The following is an 18,776-nucleotide window of genomic DNA, read 5'->3' on the forward strand; positions in this document are numbered from 1 at the left end:
ATCTCCTGCAGCAGTTTTTAATACTTTCCCTACAAGTGAAGTTAAACTAACTGGTCTGTAATTTCCTGGTGTGTCCCTAAGCTCTATGAAATAACGGCATTAGGTTGGCTACCTTCCAATTCTTCCTGACTTTTTTTGTTTTGTTTTAAAACGCAGGACTGAAAAGGCCAGAGAATGCTTCCTGTCTCGCTTTCCCTTCGTTCCTTCCATGACATACTGCTCTTTCTGTTCCCAGTAGATCTGCCATTTTAATAACTTCAAACCTCTTAAATGTGTTCACTTATTATTCGTTCCTATCTCTGAAGCATGAGCTTTCCATTCTTCATTTTGACAAGGGCCACCCCCAAAAATAAGGGTTTACAATTCTACTGAATAGATTATTAATTTGAGGCACTGTTTAAGAAATGTTTCATATTAGGAATCTGGAAACGGGAGGCAACTAGATAATAATTAAGTCTGTGTTCTTACTTGTGAGTTATTATAAACACATTTTGGGGAAAGAGCTGAGAAATATGTCTACAAACCCAGGAATACGAACCAAAAATGGAACTATTATATCTGGGAATTCTAATCCAAAGTACTAGCAAAGTGTTTTAAAAATGTGGTGAAACTAATTTGATCAGAAGATATAAAATTTGCATCTTATATCTGTTTTAACTGCATTTGGTTTATTACTCTCATATCTAATACCATAAAAGTCTTTCCACATTTAATGATCTCCCAGAATTATCTCCCAATGGAAAAGCCCATTTTAATATTTAAATAAAAAGTTTTATTTTTTACTGAGAGGAGCAAAGAGGAAAATTAATAATTATTTGTATTTGTAAAATTGCAATGTATCACATAATCTTTAGGATTGTCCAAGTTCTTTATTGGATAGAATTGACTATTCTTTGAAGTAAGTGAGACATAAAAGAGGACATAAAAAACTTTCTTCTTTAAAGATGATTTTTGTTTCAGCAGACTATTGGGTTTTGTTTGTATAGTGACCCAATTTGTCTTTTCTGAATAAGTCACAGACAGGCACATAAACCACAGCCTATGTGCGGATAGAGGCCCATTTCCCGATAGGGAGGCATGACGATCACCCTTATGGAATGAGAACTACGCAGTGGAATATATAACTTTTAAGATTGTAGACTCTGATTTCAGATAAGTTGGATAAACAACCCCCTTGCCCAGCTGGTAGTTTTTTCTTTCTAATTTATCAAAACTACAATGTCAAAGTCTGAAAATTTTACATCTCTCATAGTGCTCACATACCATGTATCAGATTTAACCATAAGAGGGATAATCTTTGCATGTATGATATACTTAGACCTCTATCATAGGTAACAGTTCAGTTGGCTTTGAATGACCATTAATATTTTCCTTTTTGGTTTTGGTCAGGACTGAGTATACCTGCAAATGAACAGGTCAGATTATCTATGTGGACCATAAAGCACATACAAAAATAGTTGTGCATATTTAGTTAATTAATGAAAGTGCAGCCATGAATCTTAAAGTATGGATTTTTTTCCAGTGTTTGAAATGTTTTCTCATAGATTTCCACCTTTAGGATCGTAAAGTCGTAATTAAGATATGTACATGGTTTACCTTTCCTATTTCGTATATATTGTACCATGTAACTACAAATTTCGTACATATGCGTTCAGTCTTCTCTCCCACTCCTATGCCTTTGCTTGAGCTGTTCCCTTCTCAGAGGATGTGCCTTCTCCCACATTTGAAAGTCAAGACCTATCCATCCAAAGGGGGAACAGCTTTGAGCCCAGTGAAAGAGTACTGGGTTTGTGGTAAAGTGGAAAAATCTGAGGCTATGTATTTAACTACGGTTAAATCCAAGTTCTTCAGTTTTCTAATTAGCAAGCTTCCTACCTTCTCTATGCCTCCATCTTCCCCTATGTAAGGTGGGGATATATACATTTCCTTTTAGAACTGTGATATGGGTCAATTGGGATAACATGTTTAAAAGATCAAACTTGTCAGCTTCCCTTCTTTTCCAATGCCACCTTCTCCGCAAAGCTCCTCTAGATCTCACCCTTCTCCAACCCACCCAGGCTAACAGTAACCTCACCTTCCTTTAAATGTCCAGAACACTCCATCTCTCCCTCATAGACTTCCCTGACTATTTTCTGCATTGTTACTCAATTTAACAAACATTTATTGAACACCTACTATGTGTCAGGCATATATATATCTCTTTTTCTTTTTTTTCCTAACTAGTCCTTAAGCTTCTTGAGGTTAAAGTCTTTATAATATTCATATTCCCCTCCCTCCATTGTCTAGATAGTGTTTGACACCTAGTGCTTGAACAAGAATGTACTGGTTGATTGTTTGGTATCTGGTAAAACTGGTCACTAATAATTCAGGCAACATCTGTATATCCATTCTCATATGTGTACACTTCTTCAAATAGGATTGCATGGTGAAAATTATGCTTATAAGTAATGCCAGTGTATGGGATCATAATCATATTCATCCTCATTAAATGCTACTACTATACCTACTACTACACTACTACTATTACTATAAGAAAAATAAAGTGATAGCTAATATTCCTGAGACTATAGGCAAAGGGGAAACTTCTCTTCCCATTCCCACATAGGTCCTTGGAGTAGTTCCTGCTAGAGCAAAACTTGTTTCCAAAAAAAGAGGGTGAAGGAACACATGGGTAGCTATGTCTCTGTGGAATCACATTAGCACAAATCTAAGCAGGTTTTCAAAGAACTGTGGTTTATAAATAAATATTCTCTCATATATACAATACCATGGCTAGATGAAATTCTAAAGTTTCAGGGGAAATTACACAATTTCAAAACGAGGCTGTGTGTACACAGGACCAAGCCATCCAAATGAAAGCTTGAGCAAATCATTGTGGAATGTGGTCTTTGCTAGCCCAGACATTTCAAGTCGTTATTGGAAATATGTAATGCGGTTCTGACACTCTTTTACTACTCATGGATCAACTGCGCTAGAATGAAGTTTCACTCGAATTCTCTGCTCCTAATCGACCGCAGGCTGGGAAACCAGAAAGCCAAATTGGTTAGAACTGTGTTTAAAGTAAGAACGACGAGGCTCTGATCTAAGGCCAATGAGAGTATCCTACAAATAGAAGTCAATGTAAGTGCGCGGCCTTTATAATATCTATTTTGAGTTCTCCTTCCTCCAAAATGGAGATCTAAAAGGAAACAGAACTCTATGAATTTCCCATGTAACATAAGTAATTTTGTTGGATTCTCTTTTCTTCCCCCATCGCAGAGTTTCCTTTGAGAAGGAAAATATAAGACTTCCTAAACAGGCTCCTGAGGAATTCACCTATGGCCACTGTCCTAGTTGCTACAGACCATGCAAGATTTGAAGCAGAAATAGAGTCAAGAGCCAGCTGTCTGCATGCCTGGCAAGTCCAGAGGTCCCCAAAGAGTTTGGCTTGTGGGTCTCTTTCATGGCCACACTCCTAACCGCCTTGGGGCTCTCAGTAGGCACTGCTTGTAGCTTTTCACTTCTCTTGGGAAGAGGGACCAAAACGGGTCCTAAGTGTGCAGGGACTGAGGTTGGATATGTGCCCTTCTTCTCCAGATGCGCATTCTGGCCTTGGCTGATGCTGCCCAGAAACCCAAATTTGTTTTATGTTTTTGATCCATTTTTGCTACAGTGATTGACATGAATGCACGTCTGGTGCACCCCAGGTCCATCTCTGTGGTGCTCCTGCTGCCTTCCCTTTTCTTCTGGAACCATTCAGAAAAGGGTATGTGAGCGGGTGTGGGAGGCTTATTGCCCAAATGCTCCACTGGAAGAATGCAGGGGAGCCAGATGTGAAATGGACCTCCCCTGAGTGAAGGCTACGAGGAGTCACAGCACATATTGGAGAGGAATGGCTTTCTAACCGAACTCTGGATTTGTAACATCGGGCTATCCCACATCCAAGTCAAAATGCCTGTCCACATCAGACGTCAAAACTGGCCCGTTATCATCTCTGATTTTCACTGAGCAACTCTGAAGAAGAAAGAGTCCTTTGGAGGCGGGGGCTAATTGATCCCAGGCCTGAGAATTGGACATGGATTTCTATGGCTACTTCAGAAGAAAACTTCCAATATTTTAAATCCAGGTACCACATAATGTTTCAACTGGGGCATGCACATGCAGGACATCATAACAAAAGCTAGAAGGCTCATTATTTGACTTCATCAGTGCAGAATGAGTTTGCCATGATAGCGAGAGTAGTGTAGCAAGAGTTAATGCTATAAAATCCACAGTATTGGCAATTGTAAATAAGTCCAATGGAACTTGTTCAGATAGTACTCAGGCAACACTACAGAGTCCATTATGAAATCACCCAAGAACCGAGACACATAAAAACTTTATTAGTTATCACTGAAATAAAGTACAAACAAGTTCGTCTTGAAAGATCCCAAAATCTTTATGCTTTCAGGAACAAACAGCTCCAACAATGAGTGGGGATTTGCTTTCAAAGAATGAATTAAATTTTTAAAAAAGTGACTATAAAATTATTACTTCAAGTCTTGTTTTCTAAAAATTACAAAAATCTCTTCAATCAATACGTTCACCTACCTCATAATATAAGGGTGCACTACCGCCTACAGGTTTCTTTGCCTTTTTAGATGTACTTCCAAAAAGTGCACTTGTTCCATTGATCTGTAAGAAAATTCATCTATAATGAAAAAGAAAGGCTTTCTTAAAGAATCCTTAGATATATGTAACTTTCAAATACCTCGGTGACTTGAGGGGTTGGGGAACCTAGCAAGGAAGAGATAGTCATCAATTAGTTCAAATATTTACAGTCACTTTGGTAAGCTGTTAGTAATTATATGAGGATGTGCCATCTGACAGAACTTTTCTGTGTTATCATTTCCCTCTAACCTCTGACAGCCAGGATTCTCTGGAGGCTTCATTTTTCTGGCTAGTTATGGGCTTCCTTGGAATATTAAATAGTTTTTTTCTTTTATTGTTATTGAGTCTTTTATTAAATAATTCCTCACAGAACCTAGCATGGAGCCTCGTATGACCTCAGACATTTTTGTTGAATGAATGAATGTTGAAAGGGCAACATTCACTGACAAAAAAATAATCCTTCCAGATTAGATGATTCAAATTTATTCTAGCTAAGTGCTTGTGCAAAGTAATGCACCAAAACTTGCCAAACAGCCCAAGAATATGATAGTTTTATTTATTTCATTATTTTATTCTATTATTTTAAGAAGAAAGTCTCCAAGGGGCTTAGGGGTGGGAAGAGACAGGTACCTGCTGGAGAATGTCTTGCCAGGAAACCAGACTGAAGGGCCTGCGCTGAGGAACTTGGACAGCGAGGGTGAGGGCTCGAATGAGAAGTTCGTCCTCAACTCGGTTTCCAACGACAAAAGCAATGGAGCTCTTCCAGTCATTCTGTGACAAAATCAGAAGGCATTAGATTCTAAGTACTCCTGGCTAGGTAATTTTGTATCAAAGGCTTCCATTGAAGAGCAGGATAATTGTCCTATAAACCTTACCTTTAAAGACAGAGTGGACCTTAGAGTGTATGTGGGTTTCGGATTCAAGCAGCCGCAAGGCGGCAGTATTGTGACAAATTTCATGCAACTTGCCCAAAAAGCAATTTTCTTGAGAAACGAGGCCTTTTATTTTAAGGAGGACAATTAAAAAAAAAAAAAAAAAAAAAAGACAGGCTTTCATTAGAATGCTGTGCAAGAATAATTTGGTGTTGGAAAGTAATAGTTCATTCATATGTTACAAATGTACATGAAGATACAATCTCCAAGGCAGAAATCTTTGTTTTGTTTCCTGATACATCTTAAGACTCTCAATACTGCTAGGAACATAGTAGAGGCTTGATAAATATTTGTTGATTGTTGGGTGATATTGAACGAGTTGCAAAATGGGCTTTTTTATAGGAGGTAAAATTCAATCCCAGAGTTTTCGTAAAGCACAGAACTAGAACACATCTTTTCCTCCTAATGTAACACAAAATTCTCATTGCTAATTCACACATGGGTTCTTTCCACTGTCAAGAAATAGGCTGCAATATTAAACTTGGACATGAAATTCTTTGTCAAATAGTGTAAAGAAATAAGTTTCTAAAAAACAATATTCTTATTCAGTAATCCCTTTCCCTCTATTATAATTTACGTTGGGAAGAGGCAATTCTCTGGAGGAGATTAAGAATGGAATTTACCGACTTTCCCATTGTGTGGTGCTGAGGAAGACCAAACTCATGCAAATCAGGTCTAGTGCTGCTGAACACCCACCACCTTATGGGAAGATGGACCAAGCAAACGTGATACAGACAACAGGAAAGAGAGATAATAATAAGGGAGGGCACTCTGGCCCTGTGACCTCTTTAGACCTTAGTTTCTCCAGTTATAAAATAAAGGGGTGGGACAGGGCAGGATGTAACCTTCCCTCTAGTTCCGCTCCAGAGATCTGATACAAATAGAGTAAAACTCCCCCTTGGTCAATTCCAAAACAATGTCTAAGAAGATTTGGAAAGACTTTACACAAATTTAATGAAATGCATAATTTTACGTGGTTCTCTCTGGTTTCTGTCCAATTCATAGTCAGGGTAATGACAGAACTAGAGTATAGATGGGAGGAAAGACCTTAGTACAAATTCTTCCTTACCATCAAAGGTAAGGAGGAATTTGTCCTTAAACTTAAGAATTTGTTCTTAAACTTCTCTTACTTCTCTCCATGGAAACTCACTAACCCTAACTACCTAACAAAACCCACACAATTTTCAATGCTATCACCAAAACAAAAAACACACATAAAAGCATAAAAATGTCTATTTAATCTACAAAGTATGTATTTGTGTTTGCACACGTGTACACGCATGCATGTAGGCGTGGCTCTGTGTTTCCCTCTGTTATACTGAGTTTAAAATCTTTTTTTGTTTGTTTACTAATTCACCATAGGAAGACTGAGCATCTGTTTTTTCAATAGCCTGATTCTGAAAAGCAAGTATGATATTTGTAACACAGTCTTCTGAAAAAAAATTCCATGATCACAAAATGACCTTTCCCCACACTGGATGCCTTTCTTTTCTCTTGTCTGCTCCCTCAGTCAAACCTGCTATTACAATCATCATTAAAGAACAAAAGTCTTTCATTCCATAATAAAGTAGATGTGGTTCCTGAACAGTCAATACCTTGAAGTTCCTGTCAGTTACAGTTTTCAGCACTGAAGATTTTAATGACCACCTCTACCCCCTTATCCCTCTCCCTCTTACAAATTTCCTTGTCAATATTCAAAAGCTAATAGTGAGACTTTCCTGGTGGCGCAGTGGTTAAGAATCCGCCTGCCAACTCAGGGCACACGGGTTCAAGCCCTGGTCTGGGAAGATCCCACATGCCGCTGAGCAACTAAGCCCGTGTGCCACAACTACTGAGCCTGTGCTCTAGAGCCTGCGAGCCACAACTACTGAGCCCACGTGTCACAACTATTGAAGCCCGTGTGCCTAGAGCCCATGCTCCGCAACAAGAGAAGTTACTGCATTGAGAAGCCTGCGCACCGCAACAAAGAGTAGCCCCCCCCGCCACGCAACTAGAGAAAGCCGCACAACAACAAAGACTCAACGAGGCCAAAAATAAATAAATAAATTTATATTAAAAAAAAAAAGCTAATAGTGACAAGCAATGGCTGCCTCTCAGCTCTTTGGGGGACAATTCAGAAAGAGTGCATCGTAATCCACCATCTACCCATTAGTATCTGGTATCCAAGATGGGCGTTGACTATTTCAGTCCAGAAAAAAGGGGTGGGGGGGGGGAGGAGGAGGTAGGAACTAACAATTATTGAAATCTGCCATGTGCCAGGCATATGTTATCTCATTGAATCCCTAAGTAATCCATTTAAATAGGGGCACTAATACTTTATAGATGCAAAACCAGAGGCCCAATGAAGTTAAACACCTTGTTCAAGGTCATTTTGGCAGAACTTCATGGAGACCACATACATGGCTCACAATTTGGTGATCGTTTCAGAATAGTTTTGAGAGCAAGCCTTTAGGGTCAGAATGCCTCTCCATAATCCTTAAATTGCACCTAATGGCTACTTTGGCCACAGTAAACCTAATAGAAGAAGATTTAGATCACATGTTAAAGTGTATAGAACCTTCAAAAACAGATGAATGTATTAAAACCTTAAAACGTCTAAGATTACTTTTTATCAATAGTCGTTTTACAAAGGCTAAAAGAGTTTGAGGGAATTTCCCAAGGTTGTCTCTCTCTTCAAGCCCGTTGCTCTTGCTACTTTGCACTCTAGGAGTGTATCTTAACATAAGATCAGTTCCTCTGATTCTTGGCACTGTACTGAAACTTATGGGCTCCCTGAGATCACCCTGAGACAGTCTGCCTGCATTAGAGCAGGTCCAGATTTGTTCATGTTCAGAGCTCTCTACAAGGCCCATTGGGAGCTGGGCCACGTCTCCCCATTGGAAAGGGTCTCAAGAGTCCAGCCCACTTTCCCATCTGTACTCTCTAGCCCACCAAACTCCTGCTCCAAAAGTTAGATCTATTTGACAAAATAGGACCCATGGAGGACTCTGTTGGAGCCGTGGATTAGTGTTTAATCACATTGCCAGAACCCAGTGAAGCATGAAATGGACTGATCAGACAGTAATAACGCAGAGATTGCTTGCAGGGAAGGATGCGCTCACTGGCATGTTGCACTAGGGGGCAGCGAGATGCCAGGAAATGCACAATATTCTCATAACGGAGAGCAAAGTCACTTCTCTGTGTCTAACTAGGGAGACTCGTTAAGTAAATGACACTCTGCAAATATAACTTTTGGGCTTTTTTCTTAGTATTTCAGGATAAGGGTAGATGCCAAATCTCTCCTAACTGGCAGCAGTTTTAGAAATAGGAAATTATTTTGGAAAACATTCAACCCAATTTAAATTTGGCAAAATACTATTAAAATACACCCTTCCACCCATATCGCACTCCAACATGCAGCTAAACACAGCCTTTAAATTTCAGTTCACAGGGCAGCAAGAGAAACGAGTACAGAGAAAACAAATGTTGACCAGAGGGGAGAAACGAAAGCATATGGCACAGAACCTGATTCATCACACTCGTGAGTCCTGCAGGGCTCCTACCTGTGTGTGAATTTGTTTAAGACAGTTCAAGAAGCTTGGGTGTAATTAGTAGCATAAGCCTAGAGAAAGAAAACATGAATCATTTCAGGAAAACTACACACTAGATGTATCAGTGAAGGAAGAGGGTTTTAGTCTGGCACACCTCAAACACCTTAGGAAATAAAATCAGCTTTCTATTGCCTGGAGACATCTACTGTACATGGTTATTGCTGAGTCTTGCCCTCTAGCAGTTATTGATAAAATCACTCAAAGGATGGAATGAAGTCGTGTATGGACACAATCCATTACCTTTTATTTACTTTATCAGCCTCACCTAATTTGAAGCCTGGCAGGAGGGGGTCCTAACCTAAACACTTACACCCTAGACTTCTATGGCAAGAAAGTACTCACGTAAATGCAGAGAATCTGGCTGGCTCACGCGAGCCCACTGTCCCAGAGACACAGGGTAGACCCATAACTATTTTTCTTTCATATACCGCAAAGTCTCCAAATTTTACTTAGGCGTTCCTATATTCTAATAGAAGTACCAAAACTCTCTCAAAAATAAGTGAAACATTGCACAGGGAACTTTATTCAATATCCTGTGATTAAACCATAATGGAAAAGAATATGAAAAAGAACGTATATATATGTATAACTGAATCACTTTGCTGTACAGCAGAAATTATAATAACACAACATTGTAAATCAAAAATACTTCAGTAAAATAAATTGACAAGTGAAAAGTAGCTTTTGGATGATGAGAGTGAGATTGCTTCCTTCTATTAGCACAAATAATCAGCTGATACAGGGGAAGACAAGGGCAGACACGTATGTCTGCTCTCTTCTGCTGCCTTTGCTAGCGTGTCAGGGGGTCTGTTGCCCTGGATGATCAGAGGTGAGATTCCCACAGTCATCTACCCTGAACTGATCAGAGCCTATAGAGCTCTATGAAGCAAAAGCCCCTATAAAAGCCCCAAATAAAATCAATGCAACATTGAAAAAGTCAGGTTCTGTCAAGAGTTATTTAATACCGTGCAGATATGCAAAGCTGTACTTTGTCAATATTCTGCTGAAAGGATAACCTTTTTGTTAAGTAGATTTACTGCCAAATGGACAGGGATTTGTGAATGTCTTTCTCATATCGGGTTTTTCCTTCAAAAGGAGTCTTGGATCTCCATCAGCAAAGGAGTGTTAGTATGGGCTGTTGGCCAGCAGAAGAAATATTTTTATTACATTGAACTGGCTGCTCTAATCGTATTTGTTAAAAAGGGATTCTAACTGTAAAATGAGTCGGAAATATGTTTTTAAAATGGGTACACATTACGTTAACAAACAAGAACAATATAAAGGACCAGGATATGCAGTTTGACTGTCTTTACTAAATAAGTTCTCATTATAGACTCTCCTTTAATTATAGGTTCCTCACAATTTACTATAAAGACTATTCTTTGATGTATCATCATCATGCTGTTATAAGTGCTCCTTATTTAGGAATTAGTTCACATGGCTGTCACATTTTCTCAACGAGATTGTAAGCTCTTTAGGTTGGAAAAATTGTTTTATGTGCTTTTGCAGCTCATAGTGTCCAGTAGTGAATGGAAAACAGAGCAAGGCTCTCTATGTAAATATCTGTTGTTCAACAGAGAAGATGCTTAGAATGACAATTTTGACCCTGGGAATCATAAGGCACTAGCATGTCAGGAAACTGAGCAGGGCATACCTAGCCTTGAAGTCCTTTGGGAGGAAAACAGACTGTATCTGATCTAACATGGTTCATACCAGGGTCATTAACAAGGGTGTGAAGAGTTAGACCCTGCTAAGCCATTCCTCTGCTAAAACATGTTTCCTGGGAGTGACTCAGACTAGCAACCAGACTGGCAACCAGGGGAATGAGGCATCTCTTCCTGACAGTAGGGAAAAGCCAAGGACTCACATACACACATGTGTTGATTATAAAACCATTCCTCCCATCTCTTTCCTTCTTCCTTCTTTCTCCCATCTCCCATCAAGAGATGATGTCCTGCTCCCTCTTCCCTTCCACCTACTGCCTACGGGCTGCAAATTCTATGATTCCTTTCTCTTTCAAGACCCCTTTGATATTCTTAGAGCTTGATTCTACGGTGGAAGGTATCCGGGTAGGGTGGGGAGAGAAGGAGCCACATATAAAATGAGCCCTCTAGGTCCAGAATTTGAACCTGACCCTTGCCCCCTGCAGCAACACTACCACCAGGTCTACCACCAGGTCTGTCTACCCTAATCTGACCTCGCCCAAGAGTGTGCTGGATCTGATTGCCCACAGCTCTTCCTGACTCTGTTCAGTGGGGCTGTGTTGGTAACCTGAAACTTGCTGTGGTGGGAGCATATAAACTAAGGCAATGGCAAATGCTACCAATAAGAGCTTTCCTCCTGGAGAGCAGGTGATTAAACATTTACCAGCACATTGAGGGCCCCCATCCCAGGAAGGCCTGTTGGTCTAAGGCTGACTTAGAGATGAATTTGATTTAAAAGGCCAAGGCTGTCTCTGCGAAAATACTGAGGGCAAAGCAGGTTCTCTCCATCTATTGCCCCTCCCAACCCCAATACACATTGTGCAGCAGTGTGCTATGTGAATTCATAATTAAGTGTCTGCTGATGTTGTTTCAGGTGTGGCCCAGCCTTAAGCACTATCCTTCAAAATGGGCTCTATAAAAACAGGTGACAAGGTAAGGACAGAGAGGTCACTGTGGGAAGAGCAGGGCCAACCTACTCCAAGGTTCTCCTTTCCTCTTGGCCATCTCAGGGGTCTACTTCCACACGCAGGATCTGAGCACTGGGGTCATTGCCATGGGAGGGCCCCAGCACCCCTTGCCCATAGGTGACGAGGCTCCCTCATATTTTGGTGGCCCCTTGGAGAAGCACAGGTCATTGTGGCATAGTAATTAGGAGCCTGGACTCAGGAGACAGAACGCCTGTTTTTGAATCTCAGCAAACCAGCTGTGTGTCCTTGGGCAAGTTACTTAACTTCTCTGTGCCTCATGTATAAATGAGGGTAACTACAGTACCTACCTTTTGGGATTGTTATGAAGATTGAATGAGACAATCTACAGAGAATCTTTCTGAGCACAGCACTTAGCAACAATCATAGCCATCATGATGGATATTATTTTGGGGGCTTCTCCTTGGGTTAGTCATTAGAACAAACATGGTTGTTCCATACATGCTGTTTCAAGTGTGGAAAGTTTAGGGGTGAATGAAGAAAAAAAAATTCAAACAGAGTATCAACAGCTGCCTCATGAGTGACAGTCAACTTGTAAAATAATTTTCTCTTTGATAACAATAAACTTGTTAACTAATATATTTTTAAAATATTTTAGGTCTTTGGAAGAGAGGCCAAAAATCATGAACACAGGATATTTAAAATGTTACAGGTAAAGAATTCTCAGAGCTGTGGGAGAGGATGTGAGGGTAAGGCAGGAGGGAACTTTAAATCCTTTTGCACCTGGTGCAGGTTTGTCAGCGATGTCAACCCATCATCGACTGTGAAAAGACATTGATTAGAGTTAAGTAAGGAGTACAGAGGCTGACTAAGGAGACGATGAGTTCTGAGGTAGCCACACAGAGGACCAGCTCCCAGGCTGATTTTCATTAGAGATGGGGACCTGCTTACTTGGTTTTAAACAAATAAGAACTTGGCTTTGAAATATATCAGGTAGGGCTAGTTCTTAAAAACAAAAGCAAAGTGACTGAAGTTTATTCTTGATAGAGAGCCTTAGTGCATCCCTCTCTCCAGATAAGATGGGCTCCCTGACCTGCTGCTATATCCTGGTTTCCCTGGGCCCTTACAGGTGAATTTCTAGAATTCACCATCCCCTTCTCCTGGGTAGAATAAAATTTATCCACATCACCTCCTATTCAACTCAGGGCCTTAATAGTTGATTTTGGCAACTGGATGAATAAATATACTTCAAGTCTTTAGTGAAATTTAGTATTTAAAAAAATACTTTAAAAAGTATTTTTTTAATTAAAAAGTACCTTTTTCTTTCCAAACTATCTTCATTTTCTAAAAGGAATCCCAGTGACTCCTGGACTAACTCAAAGGGATGCCCTGCTAACGAGAGTATTTTAGGCAGTGGGCTGGGCCAGTGTAAAAGGCTCCCCTAGAATCATACCACCTGGATAACTTCCTACTTTGCCCATGTGCCTAGCATATAGTAGCATTCAATAAATGTTTCTGGAACTTAGCAGCCAAAACCACACACTAAAGAGAAGTTTTACACATGCTTAGTATGAGAATGCCAACTAAGTATGTGGCATTTTATCAGCTACACTCAGCACTTTGGAAGGAACCATGTCTCTGAATTACTGAGCATTTGAATGAAAGGAAGAGCATATTCTCTGGACGTTCAGACAACACTGTAATGTCTTATATTCACTGATGAGAACTCAGAAGCCTAGAAGCATCTTTACTGTGTATGCACATACTACCTGTCTGGCGTTCCTTGTCTTCATGAATATTAAACGTGATCACTAATTAAAATTACTGAAGTTCTGGTGTAAAGATGCAGAACTCTGAAGTGGTATCGAAGTCTGCCTCTGTAGTTTCTCTGCTAAATGACCTTGGATCTATCTTTGTGACTCAGTTTTCTCATTTATAAAAATGGGGCTAATAATAGAAACTTCCAAAGGTTGTGGGAAGTCTCTAATGATAAAATATATATATTGAAGCATTTTGTAAATTGTAAAGCTACATGCAAAGGTAAAATATTAATGCATGCAAAGAAAAGATTACGCTTCTCCTTAGAAAATTTTGCAAAAAATGGGTTAAAACAGGTGATTATTTCTGTAATTTTGAATCTGGATATGTCCTGAGGATCTTCTTTGGACAGTTTAGCCTCTGAGCTTAGGCTGCTTGATTGTTTGTCTTTTGTTTTTCAGGGTTCTTGGCTCATCCCAGCAATCTAGTACATGAGTCTAATTTGGTTTTGCTCCATGCATCAGAGAGTTTTAAGACAGCTATTAAAACACCACATGGAAAAGCTTTGCAGGGAATTCTACTCCACAGAGAAACCACAGAAACCACTACACACCTTAACTATCTCCCCACCCCCAGAGTTGGCTAAAATTACAGCTCCATTATGTTAGTACAATCCAACCAATTTTATTGCTTGGAGCAAAATCTGAGGTCCAAAATGAACTTCAGAACATAAAAAGTAAGGCAAACCTCAAAAGGAAACAAGCTTCTTTGGGTTTTCAAACAAATATTACATATCAGAGGCATTCTTCTAACGGAGGAGACCAAGCAAAGCCAAGAGGAGTCCTGCTAATTGCTCCACGAATGTAAAGTTGGAATCAGGGACTCACCCCAAAGAAAGGAGATCTCTTTTCATCATCAGATATTAAAGGCTACAACCTTTCATCAACTCCCTCCTCAGACATGAGACCCCTTTGTGCCTTCCTCGAGTCCCTTCAGTGTTGAATTACTATCTTCCACGTTAAAAATTAAGATATATTTTCAAGACTCAATATGAGCTCATTAGTTATCCTAATTTAGCCCTTTCCTCTTTTTTTTCCCCCACCTTCCTTTGTCTAATTAAATGTCATTTTTTTCGCTAAGCATTGTGACATAGTCCATGAACTCGTATGGCTTTGGCACTACAGCTACACAAAGGAAACAAAATAACCAACCAATGCTCTTTCTAATGAGCCATCCATGCTCCATAGCTGCTGCTTGGTTTGTTACATCTCACTTGTCATTTGTTCACTACAAAGCCACCGATACAGTTTAATTTCTACATTCATCTTGAGTGAGTGCAGAACACCCAAGGATACTTCTGACTATCACAAGGATATAAGACTGTCCTGATTACAAGCACTCTATCCTATTTGCCCCACATTCAATAAAATGTCTAAGAAATGCCAATATTTTGGTTACCATATTTCATTCCCCATACGGTCTCTAATACCTGGAAGCAGAACAAAAATTCTTTGTCTGACAACCTGCTCTGATTTTTAGGTCTAAAGCTATGGTCTTCAAATTATGATGTGGGAAAGAAGGGACATCCAAGGATGATCCCAGGCAGTATCCGATCTTCTAGATACCTGAGTTTGTGTCACGTTAGTAGGGAACGATGAGACTATCCAAACACTCCCTGAGGGTGTCAGAAAAACTATGAGCGTGTACCTTGAGCAAGAAGTGTGGTAGAGAATCTGTGTTCTGCCTCAATTCAACAAAAAAAAGAGGCGGAGTTCAACTCAACCAGCATTTATTAAATTACTCTGGTTAAATATCCGAGATGTAACAAACTGTAAAGGGTACCCAAAAATGACTAAGATAGGAGTTTGAAAGTGAGCAAATAGTGCTTATACATGAAAATAATTTCCTTAAAAGGTCTTTTCCTTGTGCAAGCTACTTGGCCACCCAGTTGCTTTGACTGGCCTGTCAAAGGAGTTAGGGTGCGTTGCTCCCCAGAGCTCGTTCTGTGCAGCAATCCTGACTTTTCCAGCTGCCCAGGACCCAAGAGTTGCTCCAGGGATGCAAGAGGTGATGGAGATCTGCCTCTGAGTGAGGAAACTGGGGTAAAACCTCCAAACCGTTAAGTGAAGGGTTAAATGTATTGATCGGTACCAATCAATCCTAGTGGGAGGGCAGATTGGAGTGTGGGTGGGTATCTGAGGCAGTTCCTGAGATCTTTTTCCTAGACTGCTTGTAATTCCTTCAGATCTCCACTCAACTGTCCCTGTTGTAGGGAAGGGTTTCTAGGAAGTGGACAAGGTGAGGTGAAGGAGAGCCAGGAGGGGAGGTGTCACTGAAGCCAGAAGAACAGTGGTGTATGGCGTCAAAGGCAATTAGAAGGTTACCATTGACCTTAGCAAAAGCAGTTGTACTTGAGTGAAACTGCTTCCTGCTCATTCCTTCACTCCTGCAATCCTGCGTATACGCCCTCATAATTCACATATCTCCTTTATAATATGAACCTCACATGGTTTAAGGACCACATGACAATATATTCTAAGTTAATGATTATGATAAATTTCAAGCCCTAGACCTGGTTATGGTTATTAATGTTCCCTAACTACATAGGTACATGGAGTCTATTTATTGGTTAAATCAGGGCAGTAATTCATTATAATTAGTCCTTTCCTATTGATTCCCTAATATAGTCCTTACAATAGCTCTTTCAATGTTATAATGAAAAGACCACTGGATTTAGTATCAGAAAACCTGATCATTAGTCCTGATTACAACCACGTGGTCTTGGAAAAACACTCATGTACTCAGAACCTGGACCTTAACAAAATAATACTTACAGTAGGGAGTCATTCATTCATTCAATAAATATTTACTGAGGAGTTACTATGTGTCAAACATTGAAATGGGCATTAGGAATAGAATGCATAGGCATAAGGCATAATCACTACCCTTAAATAGCATCAGCCTGGGGAAGAAAAATCCACAAATAACAGAGAAAAGAGATTATAGTTAAAAGTATTTCATAAGAAAGTGCTGTATAAAGTATCCATTTCTTTTATTATATTGTTTATCCTAATTTATTCACTAATAACTTTTGCTATGTGGGTACCTATGCTACGCTGGAAATGAAGGATGCAAAGATTAATAAGACAAGGGAAATTAAAGGAAATGAAATAAATCTGTATTTCTCAGCATGGTTAGACTTCAAAACATAATGATGAATTTAAAAAAAGATAAATTGCAGAACTGGTAAGTACAATATGGAACCATTTGTATAAATTAAAAAAATCATAAACAATATAACATAATATTCATGGATATAGATAAATAGATACATAGATAGGCTCAGAGGATATGCATTCATGACAGTGTGTGCTCCTAGGAAGGGAGAGAAAGGAATGGAACAGGGGCTGGGGGTAAGGACAAAGTGTTCTTCCATTTTTTTCCCAGTGTTTATTTTAAAAAAAAGAAAGAGAAACTAGCAATTGTCATGATGGTACAAAGGTCCTTGTTATATTACCCTTTGTGCTTTCCTGCATTAAAAAAGAAGGAAGTCTCTGCTCTCAAAAGACCCACATTCTAGTAAGGGAGGCAGATATGTGCACAGTCATAACGTAAAATGATACGGGTTTTACTGTAGACCGCATCTCTCCCTGCGTCTTATGTCCCTGCCTCATGGGCAGATGCCGCTTGAAGAAAGAGTCGAAGGAATTCTTTGCCTATGTCTCTTGCTTGTCAACCTTCTGTCTACACAGTGGCCACACCTCCACCTCCTCAGAAGAGCAAGGCTCTCTTGCTTAGGTTTCTTCCCCTTTTCACATTTTCACCTCAGTATGTCCTTCACCAGTCTCAAGAACTTGCTCCTTTTTCTCAGGCTGAGGGAAAGATTCTGATCCTTTCTCTTTTGTACTAGAGCAAATGACCCACTTTCCTTTGACCTGCCTTTCCAGATTGTTCCATCAATCCTATCTCTCCCCCTCCAGTTTTCAATCCCTTCCTCCCCTCTCCTCTCTATCCCATTTCACAAATGCACAGCTATCTTCACCTAATCCCAGTCTCCCTGCTAACCATTTTCCACAGGATCTTCTTTTCTCCATAGTCAAACTCCCCAAACATGGGACCTAGCACTTGAGGCCCTGGATCCTGATAAGCCACAGTATTGCTCCCACCTCCTTCCCTCACCTCCACCACCATTCACTCTGTTGAAACTGCATCCTTTAAGGTCACTAATTGTGTCCTCATCACCAAATATGGTTGCCTTGCCCTGTTCTCCCTAGATCTCCATAGGTGGGGACTTCAAATGCCACTTCGTGCCCTTCTCCCTGGCCTGATTTCCGTGACACAGCACTGTTCTCATTCTGTCTTTATTCCTTTGGCTGTTTCTTCTCTGACCATCAGGCTCTTTCCTTTCTTTCTACCTCGTAAATGAGGACCTTTAGATATTCCATAGAATTCTGTGCTCAACCTTCTGTTCTCCTCCTGGCACATTCTGTCTATTGGATATTCTAGGTCCTCCCACAGCATCCACTCCGCTTCTCTGCTGACAATCCCTAAGTCGATGTCTCCAACCATGGACTGTGCGTTATGGTCCGTGGGCTTCCTGATGAATTTCTACTTTGATGTTCTACCATCATCTCAAACTCAGAACGTCTGAAAGCTGAGTCCTTTACCTCTCTGTATACCCTAAAAACAAAACAAACAAAATCCCCCCATTACAAACAATAAGAATCATCCAAGTTCATTTAACTGAATTTGTCAGTTTCTGAGACTTTCCATTTTTCCCAGTCATCATACTTCAAATCCTCCCTCATTCTCCTTTTGTATATGCAATCACAGTTACTTTCTTTCTAGAATTTCTTGGATCTGTCACTTCCTTTTTATAGCTACTTTATTTATTTATTTATTTATTTCTGGCTGTGTTGGGTCTTCGGTTCGTGCGAGGGCTTTCTCTAGTTGCGGCAAGTGGGGTCCACTCTTCATCGCGGTGCGCGGGCCTTTCACTATCGCGGCCCCTCCCGTTGCGGGGCACAGGCTCCAGACGTGCAGGCTCAGTAGTTGTGGCTCACGGGCCCAGCTGCTCCGTGGCATGTGGGATCTTCCCAGACCAGGGCTCGAACCCGTGTCCCCTGCATTAGCAGGCAGATTCTCAACCACTGCGCCACCAGGGAAGCCCTGTCACTTCCTTTTTATTCTCATGGTGATTCTGCTAGTTCAACCTATAACTACCTCAAACCTAGACCA

At 40.2% G+C, this 18,776-nt stretch overlaps 1 protein-coding gene across 1 annotated transcript in view; it reads right to left on the minus strand.

Annotated features, from left to right (window-relative positions):
- SPAG17 (sperm associated antigen 17) overlaps positions 1-18,776 on the minus strand; it is a 220,660-nt gene that overhangs the window by 189,291 nt on the left and 12,593 nt on the right. Inside the window, exons 2-3 of the mRNA XM_059928865.1 lie at positions 5,260-5,400; positions 4,570-4,653 (exon numbers count right to left, since the gene is read on the minus strand). Coding sequence (XP_059784848.1) covers positions 4,570-4,653; positions 5,260-5,400 — 225 coding nt within the window. The remainder of the gene's footprint in view (positions 1-4,569; positions 4,654-5,259; positions 5,401-18,776) is intronic.

This window comes from Balaenoptera ricei, chromosome 1 (genome assembly GCF_028023285.1).
Source record: "Balaenoptera ricei isolate mBalRic1 chromosome 1, mBalRic1.hap2, whole genome shotgun sequence".
Lineage (NCBI taxonomy): Eukaryota > Metazoa > Chordata > Mammalia > Artiodactyla > Balaenopteridae > Balaenoptera > Balaenoptera ricei.